The sequence below is a fragment of the Hyla sarda genome, chromosome 10 (genome assembly GCF_029499605.1).
Source record: "Hyla sarda isolate aHylSar1 chromosome 10, aHylSar1.hap1, whole genome shotgun sequence".
NCBI classification, from domain to species: Eukaryota; Metazoa; Chordata; class Amphibia; order Anura; family Hylidae; genus Hyla; species Hyla sarda.
Genome location: NC_079198.1, coordinates 82128433 through 82143130, shown reverse-complemented (window position 1 = coordinate 82143130; position 14698 = coordinate 82128433). Strand labels below are relative to the sequence as shown.

General features: G+C 43.7%; 1 protein-coding gene across 3 annotated transcripts in view; it reads right to left on the bottom strand.

Annotated features, from left to right (window-relative positions):
- The window catches only part of ALG9 (ALG9 alpha-1,2-mannosyltransferase), a 198041-nt gene that overhangs the window by 115752 nt on the left and 67591 nt on the right, over window positions 1–14698 (bottom strand). For all 3 annotated transcript variants that reach the window (XM_056542769.1, XM_056542767.1, XM_056542768.1), the window contains exon 9: window positions 49–171. In XM_056542769.1, coding sequence (XP_056398744.1) covers window positions 49–171 — 123 coding nt within the window. The remainder of the gene's footprint in view (window positions 1–48; window positions 172–14698) is intronic.

Below are 14698 nucleotides of genomic sequence, written 5' to 3'. Positions count from 1 at the left end.
GGGCCAAAATGCTAGTACTTTACACAAAGGTAATAGGTAAATCCTTACTGTTAATTTTCTGCAACAGATGCTCCATCAGCCACGTCAAGGGCAAAGCCAACAGCGCCATAATGAAGACTATGTTAAAGTTGAGGAAACCATTGACGAAGTAGAAAGACCAAGGTTCTGTGCCTGCAGGGAAACAAAAATATGATTTCATTTTCTTAGGAATCAGAGCATAAAGGCAAAGGATATTTAAAACAATAAAGACACAAATTCAATAAGACCACTATACATTTGAGATAAGGGAACAACATCTAAGGGACAGTTTAATAATTTAAAGGGCAAGTAAAGGCTGTTTCCACTCTAAAGTAAAAAAAAAGTTCAATTTAGCTATGGGGTCCTACAATGACTATAGAGTTATGAGGTCCAATAAGGATTATTCCAGACAGGCAATTCAACGGAGGGATGTTATATATATATATATATATATATATATATATTTTATTTTTATTTTTTTAATTATATTTTCTATATATATTTTATATAGAATGGAATATGACTAACCTGTGTTGTTATTCACAATATGTCAGAAACGCCACAGTGTCACATTGTATCCATACTCTGTGATTACTCGTATGCTATGATATTACCTAATTATTTATTTGTAATTGTAATAAAAATTTGAGAAAGTAATTTCTTGTGCTAATGATATGTATATTTCGGACACAGAATATCATTTAACATTATTTAGCAACTTAGGAAATAATTTGTATAACACTTAAAGGAGAACTACGGGATTGAACATTTTATCCCCTATCCTAAGGATAGGGGATAAGTTTCAAATCGCGGGGGTCCGACCGCTGGTGCCCCCCACGATCTCCCGTACGGGGCCCCGGCTCTCTGGTTAGAGAGGGCGTGTTGACCACCACATGAAGCAGTGACCAACACGCCCCCTCCATACACTGCTATGGGAGAGCCGGAAATTGCCAAAGGCAGCGCTTCGGCTCTCCCATAGCAGTAAATGGAGGGCGCGTGTCGGCCGCCGCCTCGTGCGGTGGTCCACACGCGCTCTCTATGCAGATCTGAATCTTATCCCCTATCCTTAGGATAGGGGATAAAATGTTCAATCCCGTAGTTCTCCTTTAAGTCCTAGGATGTATTATATTGCACTCTAAGACTGGGTGCAAAAACATTATTTTGGGCCAAAGCCAGTAGTGGACATGGAGGAGAAAAAAACTATAATAGAAGGATATGCAGCTTTTCTGGTGTTCTGAACATATTCCGGGTTTTGCCTGTGACCAGTTATTTCAGGATAGGCTGTCATGTGTATGGGAGGAGCAGCATGATTTCTGGCCATTATATAACTTGAATATTGCGTTTTTACCAGCTTTCCCCTTTGCCAGCTATATCTATATTTTTCAGTTGTCTTTAAGCTAGAGAGTGGAGCCAAACCTGTATGATGTTTCCCATACACTGCACACAAATATGAGAGGGGACTGTGCTCCTCTATGTCTTTACACACCCTAAGAAGTGGCAGCAGAATGGAAGGCATTATTGAGCAGTACTGAGCAACCTAAACTGTGAAACTAACCCTGGGATGGAATCGAATACCTACAGTAAACGTCTGCAGTCTCTTTGCTGCTGGCTCTTTCCAACCACTATCCTTGCCATCTTATTCCTCAAATCTCCATAGATTTGTGTGGGCAGCATGTAACTTAGTGAGCTGCTAGTCTATCTCGTAAAAACAAGAAGGAATTAAATGGGTTATCCAGGAATAGAAAAACAGAGCTCCAAGTTGGGTGTGGGTTCTGCAACTCAGTTCCATTAAAGTGAATGGAGCAAAGCTGTAATACCACACCCAAACTGGACACAGACAGGGAGTGGTTTTTGAAAGAAATTAGCTGTGTTTTTCCATTCCTGGATAACTCCTTTAAGCAATATTTTTGTAATAAATGAAAATGAACAAGGGGAAGCACATGATTTAAAGAATCCAGCACTTCTTCCAAAGTACATTAAGGTACGTTTGGAGGGACCTCTTTGATCCCCCACGATCTTCAGATTAGGGTGCCAAATTGAACTGGTCAACCACTGGGCATCATATCTACACAAATCAGCCATAGCATAGAACTACCTGTATAATTGTGGCCTGTGTAGGCAAGAAATACAGAAAGGTGACCTTTGCAGATGCCAAGCATTAACTTTTACAGCACTGTATGCCACAATAGTTCTTTAGAGTGATTGGACCAGATGGAGTAGCCTTAACTCCCCATGTGCATTAATAGGCCTGGAATGCCCATCATTTTGTTTCTTGTTTCTAATAAGAAACAAGAATATGTCACAAACACAAAAAAAACAGATGTACACAACAAAATGGTGGCATGCAATAGTGCACTTATGCAAAAAATGTGGCCTTCTATCGTAATACAGTATGTTGTCTTGGAGATGCACCAACCCAGTCATCCCACCTTGACACATGCTATTGTAACAAGACAGTCAGTGAAATTCTTTACAATTCACCTGGCATCTCTTCATACAAAATGACTTCACTGTATGTCAAGTTGGACTGCATGGGATCAGGAGCTGGATGTAGTCAGCCAGGCTCCAGTTCTATCAGCTGAAACTAGCTAGATTTGAACCTGGCTCTTTAATCCCTTAGATCTGAAATCCTTGGGATCTAGGTAGGCGCCTTTTGCCAGCATCTAAAACACAATTTGATTCAGCACGGTAAACATATTTTAAAAGTAAAAAAATAAAATAAAAAAAACAAGTAATTTTTATATTTGGCCATTTTGCATCAAAAAGATTGGAATAATAAGGGATCAAAAAGTCATGTGCATCCCCAAATAAACCCTCGACAAACGACAATAGTGATGGTAATGCAAGATTAATAAAGAAGTGGGTTTGCAAAGTTAGTGAACATTATATATTGTGTATATATAGTTGGTATCTGAGTGTTAGGCTCAGAATGTGTGTTAGGGTCCCATCCTAAATGAGGCCACCTCCCCGTGGTGGATGGGGGACACGTTTTTGATCAAAAAAGTGCGCTAAGAGCCTAAATTTTTTGACCAATGTGTGCTGCTGCAATCTTCTTTTTTGTATACTCATATATATATATATATATTTTAGGGATGGACCGGTATCAATTTTTTAGGACCGATACCGATAATCGGTCACCTTTCAGGCCGATAGCCAATAACTTATACCGATATTCCGGTATAAGTTATCGGCTATTTCAACCCACCCCCGGCGGGGCAGGAGCCGTTGCAGATCAAGGATTTAAAGCAGGCGCTTTAAATCAATGAACTGCAGCTGCTTTTGCAGTGCCAGAGATCGTCGTCGCCGCCACCCGCTTCTCTCCCCCTGGGGTCCTGAGTCTAACCACCCCAGTTGCCCCATCGCCTCCCCCCCATCCTCTGCCCACATACCACCACCCCCCCATCCACTGCCCACATACCGCCGCCCCCCCATCCTCTGCCCACATACCGCCGCCCCCCCATCCTCTGCATCGCCTCCCCCCATCCCCAGTGTTATAATTACCTGTTCCCGAGGTCCATGATCCTTCTGGCTCCTGAGCTGTCACTGTGCGCACTGACTGTGACGTTGCGTCGCAGCGCACAGCAATAGGGCAGGAGCCAGAAGGATCGCGGACCCCGGGAACAGGTAATTATAACACCGGGGATGGGGGGGAGGCGATGGGGCGGTGGCGGCATGTGGCCAGAGGACGGGGGGAGGCATTGGGGCAGCGACGGCGATGGTCGTCTCTGGCCGGGGGCATTATCGGCAAGGTAATTGCCGATACCAATAATGTCCAAAATCGCGATTATCGGCCGATAATATCGGCCAAACCGATAATCGGTCGATCCCTAATATATACCCTAAGTTGAGTGAAATTAAGTTTGATTTTACGATATCCCACTTTACTGTAAGATCACATGAGCTTCAAGACATCAGACTGGGAAACACAGTCAATCCCTATGATAAACTTCAAAGTACATACAGTGGTCCCTCAGGTTACAATACTAATTAGGTTTAGGATGGCCATTGTATATTGAGACCATAACCCTATGGAAACCTGGTAATTGGTTCTGAAGCCCCAAAATGTCATCCATTAACCTCTTAAGGACGCAGGGCGTATGGATACGCCCTGCATCCCGAGTCCTTAAGGACGCAGGGCGTATCCATACGCCCGTGGGAATTCCGGTCCCCACCGCTAGCCGGTTGGGGACCGGAGCCGGATGCCTGCTGAAATTGTTCAGCAGGCATCCCGGCATATCGCCCAGGGGGGTCATTATGCCCCCCCATGTCGGCGATCGCCGCAGATCGCTGGACAATTCAGTCCAGCGATCTGCGGCGATTCCGGTGACCCGGAAATACTGGCTGTTCGGGGCCGTCTCTGACGGCCCCGAACAGCCAGAGCCTGCAGGGGTGAGGTGGCACTGGTGCCACCTCACGATCGCCCTGATTCGTCGGCCGGATTACCGGCCGACCAATCAGGGCGCCTGCTGCGGGCGTCACTCCCGCACCCGCTCCGCCCCTCTTCCGGAGGGCGTGAGCGGGAAGACGACCCCCGATCCCCGGCGTCCATGTTGGGATCGGGGCCCCAGGAGCGACGACGGCGGCGAGGGACAGCCTGCGATGGAGCAGCAGCAGGAGGTGAGTTACAGCCTCCTGCTGTTGCTTAGCAACAGCTCCCAGCATGCAAAAAGGGCATGCTGGGAGCTGTAGTTATGCAACAGCAGGAGGCAGACCACCACAACTCCCAGCATTCCCTTATGGGCATGCTGGGACTTATGGTTTTTCAACAGCTGGAGGCACATTTTTTCTATGGAAAAGTGTACCTTCAGCTGTTGTATAACTACAACTCCCAGCTTGCACAAACAGCTAAAGTGCATGCTGGGAGTTGTAGTGGTGCATCTGCTGGTTGCATAACTACAACTCCCAGCATGCCCATTGGCTGTCGGTGACTGCTGAGAGTTGTAGTTTTGCAACAGCTGAAGACACACTGGTTGTGAAACTTAGAGTTTTTTTTTTACCTAACTCAGTGTTTCACAATCGGTGTGCCTCCAGCTGTTGCAAACTACAACTCCCAGAAGTCACCTTACACCATGCACCGTACATGCTGGGAGTTGTAGTTTTGCAACAGCTGGAGGCACATTGGTTTTGAAACACTGAGTAAGGTCACAAACTCCGTGATACATAACCAGTGTGCCTACAGCTGTTGCAAAACTAAAACTCTCAGCATGTACAGTCTGTCAGCGCATGCGCATGAGTAGTTTTGTAACAGCTGGATGTCCCCCCCCCCCCCCCAATGTGAATGTACAGGGTACACTCACATGGGCGGAGGCTTACAGTAAGTATCTGGCAGCAAGTTTGAGCTGCAGCAAATTTTCTGCAACAGCTCAAACTGCCAGCGAGAAACTACTGTGAACCCCCCCGCCCGTGTGACTGTACCCTAAAAACACTACACTACCACAAAAAATAATAAAAAGTAAAAAACACTACATATACACATACCCCTACACAGCCCCCCTCCCCACCCCAATAATAATGAAAAACGTCTGGTACGCCACGGTTTCCAAAACGGAGCCTCCAGCTGTTGCAAAACAACAACTCCCAGTATTGTCGGACAGCCGTTGACTGTCTAGGCATGCTGGGAGTTTTGCAACAGCTGGAGGCACCCTGTTTGGGAATCACTGGTGTAGAATACCCCTATGTCCACCCCTATGCAATCCCTAATTTAGGCCTCAAATGCGCATGGCGCTCTCAATTTGGAGCCCTGTTGTATTTCAAGGCAACAGTTAAGGGTCACATATGGGGTATCGCCGTACTCGGGAGAAATTGGGCTTCAAATTTTGGGGGGTATTTTCTGCTTTTACCCTTTTTAAAAATGTAAAGTTTTTGGGAAAAGAAGCATTTTAGGTAAAAAAAAAATTCTTTTTTTTACATATGCAATAGTCGTGAAACGCCTGTGGGGTATTAAGGTTCACTTAACCCCTTGTTACATTCCCCGAGGGCTCTAGTTTCCAAAATGGTATGCCATGTGGGGTTATTTTGCGGTCCTGGCACCATAGGGGCTTCCTAAATGCGGCATGCCCCCAGAGCAAAATTTGCTTTCAAAAAGCCAAATGTGACTCCTTCTCTTCGGAGACCTGTAGTGCGCCAACAGAGCACTTTTCACCCCCATATGGGGTGTTTTCTGAATCGGGAGAAATTGGGCTTCAAATTTTGGGGGGTATTTTCTGCTTTAACCCTTTGTATAAATGTAAATTTTTGGGGAAACCAAGCATTTTAGGTAATTTTTTTTATTTTTTTTTACATATGCAAACGTCGTGAAACACCTGTAGGGTATTAAGGTTCACTTTACCACTTGTTACGTTACCCGAGGGGTCTAGTTTCCAAAATGGTATGCCATGTGGTTTTTTTTTTTGCTGTCCTGGCACCATAGGGGCTTCCTAAATGCGGCATGCCCCAAGAGCAAAATTTCCTTCAAAAAAGCCAAATGTGACTCCTTCTCTTCTGAGACCTGTAGTGCGCCAGCAGAGCACTTTTTACCCCCATATGGGGTGTTTTCTGAATCGGGAGAAATTGGGCTTCAAATTTTGGGGGGTATTTTCTGCTATTACCCTTTTTAAAAATTTTAAACTTTAGGGAAACCAAGCATTTTAGGTAAAAAAATTTTTTTTTTTTTTTACATATGCAAAAGTCGTGAATCACCTGTGGGGTATTAAGGTTCACATTACCCCTTGTTACGTTCCCCGAGGGGTCTAGTTTCCAAAATGGTATGCCATGTGGGTTTTTTTGCTGTTCTGGCACCATAGGGGCTTCCTAAAGGTGACATGCCCCCCAAAAACCATTTGACGCTCCTTCCCTTCTGAGCCCTCTACTGCGCCCGCCGAACAATTAACATAGACATATGAGGTATGTGCTTACTCGAGAGAAATTGGGTTTCAAATACAAGTAAAAATTTTCTCCTTTTTACCCCTGGCAAAAATTCAAAAATTGGGTCTACAAGAACATGCGAGTGTAAAAAATGAAGATTGTGAATTTTCTCCTTCACTTTGCTGCTATTCCTGTGAAACCCGTAAAGGGTTAAAACGCTGACTGAATGTCATTTTGAATACTTTCGGGGGTGCAGTTTTTATAATGGGGTCATTTATGGGGTATTTCTAATATGAAGACCCTTCAAATCCACTTCAAACCTGAACTGGTCCCTGAAAAAAAGAGAGTTTCAAAATTTTGTGAAAAATTGGAAAATTGCTGCGGAACTTTGAAGCCCTCTGGTGTCTTCCAAAAGTAAAAACTCATCAATTTTATGATGCAAATATAAAGTAGACATATTGTATATGTGAATAAAAAAAAAATATTTGGAATATCCATTTTCCTTACAAGCAGAGAGCTTCAAAGTTAGAAAAATGCAAAATTTTCAAATTTTTCATCAAATTTTGGGATTTTTCACCAAGAAAGGATGCAAGTTACCAAAAAATTTTACCACTACGTTAAAGTAGAATATGTCACGAAAAAACAATCTCAGAATCAGAATGATAACTAAAAGCATTCCAGAGTTATTAATGTTTAAAGTGACAGTGGTCAGATTTGCAAAAAATGGCCGAGTCCTTAAGGTGAAAAAGGGCTCAGTCCTTAAGGGGTTAAAAGATATATCATTAATATGAAACAGATGCAAGTTCCACCTATGCACCTATGTAGAGAATGAGTCCCCGAACCCACATTCTGCTTGATGAAGTCAATATGGCCCTTTTCATTTATTGCAGAAATACATAGAAAAAAAAATCAACTATAGAACACAGAAAGAACCAGTTGACTGTATAAACGTAGTTTACAGTACGTTACATTTACTGTCTGGCTGCAGAGGAAAATCTAGTGTCAATATGAACCCTTACTGTTTATGATGCAGGTAATGTCATGCAACAACTGGCTGCTAAACTATAAGTTATTAATGGACATTACTGAATTAGGAGGCTACAGGTAATGACTGCCCCATTGAAGCAATGAGTAAGAATTCCTTATAGTGCAATAAAAGGATGGATTCCTGTATAAACAAGAGCCAGAAGAAGGCAAACTCTCATCAAGATGCTGACAAACCTGGTAATTGGTTCTGAAGCCCCAAAATGTAATTCAAAAATATGAAAAAGTAAGGATTAAAGAAAAATAAGTAAATAACTAATACAAATAAAGCAAGTCCTTACATATAAAAGTGAGAAAGCTGCTGGGAGCTGTAAATCACTGTCTACGTGGAAGACAGGAGCTTTTTCAGGGACCTGTACAGTACACACACAGTGTCCCAAAAAAGTAACATGAGCCATTTTCACCTGGTATCCAAAGGAGCAACTAACTCTGGCACAGGTAAAGAGTAGTACAGAAGACTTAGTACCTTCCCGTACTGTAGGGAAAAGCTACCAGACAGCCAGTCAGTGAAGGCACTTCAGTAACACAGGTGTTGTGGCAGATCTGACCTGTCTGTAGCATTGTATGTTGAGTCTGGTTTCAAGTTTTTTGGTCTGGAAAAGATCATTGTATGTTGAAAATATTGAGACCATTGTAAGTTGAGGGACCACAATAGTGGTTAAAGGGGTATTCTAGGAAAAAACTTTTTTTTTTTATATATCTACTGGCTCCAGAAAGTTAAACAGATTTGTAAATTTAAGCTTCCAAGGCGAGAAAGAAATTCACAGGGCACTCACCAATGCTGCAAATGTGTCCTTTATTTCACAAGTCCATACATCAGTATGAAGACGCTCATACAGGGATGTTTCTACAAGCTACGGTCCGTTTCTCGCGATACTTCACGCTTCAACAGGCTTACACGTCACTGGTCTTAGAACCATGTCTTAAATAGTACCTGGCAAGTGTAGTTTGCGAAAATCCAGCTCGCTCCACCAATGCGCCCCCGACACGGATCCGCACCCAGCCCGGTGCACACAGATTCAAATAAGAAGAAGAAGAGATGATCCAGCGTGGGTCAGTAGAAATCCAGACTTTATTAGAACTCACAGTAAAAGCAGTAAAAGCAACCAGCAGATCAGACGCGTTTCAGGCGCATGCGCCCTTCGTCAGTGATCAACTGGTTGCTTTTACTGTGAGTTCTAATAAAGTCTGGATTTCTACTGACCCACGCTGGATCATCTCTTCTTCTTACTTAAATAGTACCTGCCTCCGCTGCCATGGAAACTCCACAACAACGACCAGACAGGTGAGTGATCTAAAACCAATCTAAAAACAATGCAGAACTGTGGGGATTACAAAAGTGCATTTAATTCAGTCTTATCGTTAAGACCTAAGCAGCCCATTGCATCTAGGTGTAAAATCCACCTAGTCTCCTTCCTTAGCAGAATTTCATCCTTGTTCCATCCTTCGCGAGCACACTCGACCCTTTCAATGCCGGTAAATTTGAAAGGTTCTGATTCCCCCTTATGTGCTTCAACTATATGTTCAATGAAGCGCAGAGCTCCTGTCCCGGTTTTCAAGGATCGAATGTGCTCACGTATCCGATAGAACAAAGGTCTCTTGGTTTTCCCAATGTAAAAACGATTGCACTTACAGGTAAGAGCGTACACAATATGAGATGATCTGCATGTAATGAGCTGCTTAATCTGGATATCATAACCATTTAAAGTAATTTAAGATTTGTAAATTACTTCTATTAAACAATCTTAATCCTTCCAATAAATTATCAGCTGCTGAAGTTGAGTTGTTCTTTTCTATCTGGCAACAGGGCTCTCTGTTGACATCTCTGCTTGTCTCGAGAACTGCACAGAGTAGAAGAGGTTTGCTATGGGGATTTGCTTCTACTCTGGACAGTTCCCGAGACACGTGTCATCAGACTGGATAACCCCTTTAATACTGTTAATCAGACTATACCCAAGATGCCATGAGAAATTCACAAAAAAGTTTGAAGCCTCTTGGAATCATCTCACTAAGTTAAAATGGGTATGAGCCTCACAGTAAGCGACTGTCACAAAGAATATGTTGTAGATGCTGTTAGGTTTCTTCTCAAAATAATTTAAAAATTCCAAGAACTGAAGTGAACTGATGTCAGGACAGAGTTGGAGACATTTCAGTGCAAGGATAGTTCTTACATTTTATTCCAATCACGACAAGACCCTCCACACTGTACCGCACGCTTGTCATGAAACAAAATGATTAAACACTCCATGTGTGATGGAACATGTCAAGTGTACTCATTTGAGCTAGACGGTAAGCAGCATATTTAAGGGTACGGGTATATCTGTATTACGTACCATTTATACGCCTGCAGGTTTTCATTAACTTCAAATGCTGCTGTTTAGCGCCTGAGGGCTCTCAACTATCACTTCAACTCTACCGAGACAATAAGCGATGGGAGAAACACAATCGGATCGTTTCCACTCAGCCCAAAGTAAAATACCAGCTCAAAAACTGTTCTAAGGCTGCATGTTCAATGTGCCCAAGTGGAATAAGTGCGAAGAATGCAGACAAGATGGATGATGGATATACAACATATGCTTACTGTATTTTTCGCCCTATAGGACGCACCGGCGTATAAGACTAAAAAAATAAAGATTTTGAACCCAATAGTGGTCTTCAACCTGCGGACCTCCAGATGTTGCAAAACTACAACCCCCAGCATGCCCGGACAGCCGATGGCTGTCCGGGCATGCTGGGAGTTGTAGTTTTGCAACATCTGGAGGTCCGCAGATTGGAGACCACTGCATAGGAGGTAATACTCACGTGTTCCCGCCGCTCCGGACCCGTCACCGCTGCCCTGGATGTCGCTCCATCGCTGTCGCCGTGTCCCCATTGCTCCGGAACGTCTCTGCTGCCGGCCGGGTATCCTCGCTCTCCGTCGCCGTCATCACGTCGTTACGCACGCCGACGCACGTACGCGACGACGTGATGACGAGGAAGGGGAGCGCCGGCCATACAAGGGATCCCTGAACGGAGAAGACACCGAGGAGGCAGGTAAGGTCCCTCACGGTGTCCTGTAAGCACTAACCCGGCTATTCAGTCGGGCTGTTCGGGACCGCCGCGGTGAAATTAGTTAGTGTTATTTTCGCTTCAGACGCGGCGGTCAGCTTTGATCGCCGCGTCTGAAGGATTAATACAGGGCATCACCGCGATCGGTGATGTCCTGTATTACCCGCGGGTCCCAGCCGTTGATGGCCGCAGGGACCGCCGCGATAGGGGTGTATTCGCCGTATAAGACGCACCGACTTTTTCCCCCCAGTTTTGGGGAAGAAAAAGTGCGTCTTATACGGCGAAAAATACGGTAATACATCTGCCTTCAACACATAAGCTAATTCTGAGATACATTTACCAAAACTATTTATCTAGAATTTAGGAAACTATTCACAACAATAATTCTATAGTTTCATAAAAATACTTAGGATTCTGTATTTTTAGATTTAATATTTCTATGCCATCACATAAAGTGACAGCATATCCCTACGATATGCCATCACCTTGTGACTGGTGTGAATCTGACCTCTGGGACACTCACTGATCATGAGAAAGAACTGGTCACGGTGTAGATCTGCATAGTAAAGGGAACACAGTGCTGCACAACTTTATCTTCAGTATGTTCCACTCAGGGACTATAAAGATATGGAATATCCTACAGATATAGTTCCATATGGGGGAATTTATGAATCCTTTTACCCCAGTTTTGTTGCTGTTTTTTGGCGCTTTTCTTTAGCACTGTGATTTTTTTTCACCAAAGTTTTGAGACTTTTCATTTAGATGGTTTAAAAAATAAATAAATAAATAAATAAATTAACGATACCATGTCATGATTTCAGTTGATATCATAAAGTAGCCAGGAATTTATGATGGGCAATCTTTCAGTTTGGGGCAAACATGCTGAGGTGTAAATCTACACCAGCCCTGACTTGGCTTACAAAACTGGCAATGGACAGCATTATCAAAGAGTCACACAGGTTTTGTTGCACGGGTTAAAAAGTCGCACAAAAAGTCACAGAAAGGGCACCATACAAAGTGGAGTACTGAAGTAAGAAAGGTGATCAGCATCATATTTATTACATGCCCTGCATCATGTAATAAATTTGTATGGTTGAAGAAAAAACAGATGTCCATCAAGTTCAATTAAGAAGGAGAATTGCGATAGGACATCACATTATAACAAGGGAAACCCCTTTTTAAGGCATATCCAGAAAATATCAAAACAGGTGCAGGTTCCTCCTATGCCCCTATGTAGAGAATGAGTCACCCAACCCACATTCTGCTTGGTGAAGTCAATATGGCCCTATTCATTTATTGCGAAAATACACAGAGAAATAAATCAACTTTAGAAAACAGAAAGAACCAGATGAATGTATAAGCGTAGTTTACACTGCATTTACTGTTTGGCTGCAGAGGAAAATCTAGTGTCAGTATGAACCCTTACTGTTTATGATACAGGTAACAGGGGCGGACTGACACCACTCAGGGCCCCCAGACCAAATAAAGCAAGGGCCCCCAGTAAGACTCCACCCCTGGCCCCACCTCTGGCCTTCCCCTATTCCCGCCCAAACCACTCCTTATGCCCCACCCCTACATATCAGAGTACAAATTCCGTCTTCTGAACACTGTTTAATAACAGAATCTTTACACACAAAAGAACCAAAAAAATATAAACAACTGCAATATACATTATAAATACAGGCGGGCAGGCTACTGTGACTAGTTGGCAGGCTACTGTGGCTGGCTAGCAGAAAGGCTGTTGTGGAATAACACAGTCAGTATGTATGTGAATAGTTGCTATAGAAAGCAAGAGTTGGGGTTGTCAAGACGGACTTGGTGGACAGGGAGAGTGAGCCCTAAGCTGTCCCTAGTGACACTCTCCCTGCCTACTTGCCCATACACCCTAAGGGGTGAATCGACAAATTGGAGCCGGTCACTCCCTGAGCTACAGTGCAGTGGTGTAAAAGCAAATAATATACATAGTCGTTCACAGGCCAGAAACAGAACGGGAATACAAAAACCAGAACAGATAAACCAGACAGGATACAAATACTAACAGGGCAGAATATAGGGTATTAACAAACAGTTCACAAACCGTAATCCAGATAAACGGCAGATATGGATAAATGAACAAGACTAGGCATGGTACGAGAATACAGCAGAAACCAGCAATTGCAGCGGATGAGCAGAACTGAAAGCTAGAACACTAAACTGATCAGGTAACATAGAACACTGTTCACCCCACTCAACAAAAGGAGTAGACGGCATAATAAAGCGAAATAGGGTGCTAGCCAGCGGGGCATACCCCACCGTGTGATCAGGATGATGACCTAGTAGGAAACAGAAATATAAAAACACGAAACACAGGACTAGAACTGTATGAGTCAAAATAGACTGCAGGATACCAAACAGGAATTATAACATATAGAGCACAGGTAATAAGCAAGACTAAAACCGGACGACTCTGAACAGACTCCAAGATACCAAACAGGAATAATTACAAACAGAGCACAGGTAACACTAGACTAACACAGTGTGAACACAGACTAAGCAGAACGGACATACTAATCCTAAAACCAACAAATGAAACAGACTAAAATCTATAATAAACAAGACTATTTAACCAAGGCTAAAACTCAGATAAAATAACAAGATAAATACAAGGTAAATGCTCAAGCAGACAGAGTATTGCACAGACAATCAGAGTAGCATTATTGCACTAAATAACTATAAGAGAATGCAGGAGAATTCTGATTAAAATAGACACACGCGAGAGCTCGTTGGTTCTGAGCATTAACTATTCCCAATCCAGGGAGAATAGCAAACTGCTTAGAACAACTAGTGTGTAAATACACACCTAAACAGAAAAAGGAGATTTTTTTTTGCATTCACCATAAAATCTCTTTCTCGTAGCCTTCATTTGGTGACACCGATACTGATGGGTTTATGCTCTTGTCACTAGGAGGCGCTGACACTAGGGAAGAAAGTCGGCTCCTCCCTGGCAGGATATACCCACCCACTGGAAGTGAGGTAATCAGTTTTGTCACAGAGCAGTAGGAGAAGCAAACAAAGAAATATTTCCGAAGGACCCTAGAAAAGAATCCCCGATAAAAACCCAATAAGGGCACCACAGGAGAACCCCCATCCAGAGTCAACCGATTCAAGATAAGATGGCGGAAAAACGCCAGAGGGAGCAGTGTACGCCTGAGCAGAAGGAGAGCACAGACGGTCGAGACCAGAAAAACCAATGCAAAAGAGAACGAGGCAGAAACTGGCTCTAGAGAGGCCCGGAGCAGAACATCAATGAACATCTGCAGACCCAAAACCCCTGTCCCATGAGCCGGCCGTGATCACCCGGAAGGTGAAATTAGCTCGACTGGTGTAACCGGATGACCGGAACACCCTCCATCACGAGTACATGGACCCCGAAAGAGGAGAAGGAAGGTAATAACGGTCAAAAAAGGAGCAGAATGCCCTGAAAAGGGGCATCCCGGAACACCAAAGTGACAGGCATGGGAACTGGAGGGTCCGGAGTCACCTGGAAGACGTATACGGAAGAATAACCGGCCAAGAAAGGAGCAGGGGACCCTAAAAAAGGAGCATCCTGGGAACAGACATAGGAAGTGGAGATTTCTGAGTCTCGTGGAAGACTTACACCCGAAGGGTAAGTAAACCCAACGTGCGTGAAACGCTCTGGGTGACAAACTTCCGAGTTGAGACAAGAAGTGCGGTACAGAAAAAAAACGCCCCACAAATGGGATCG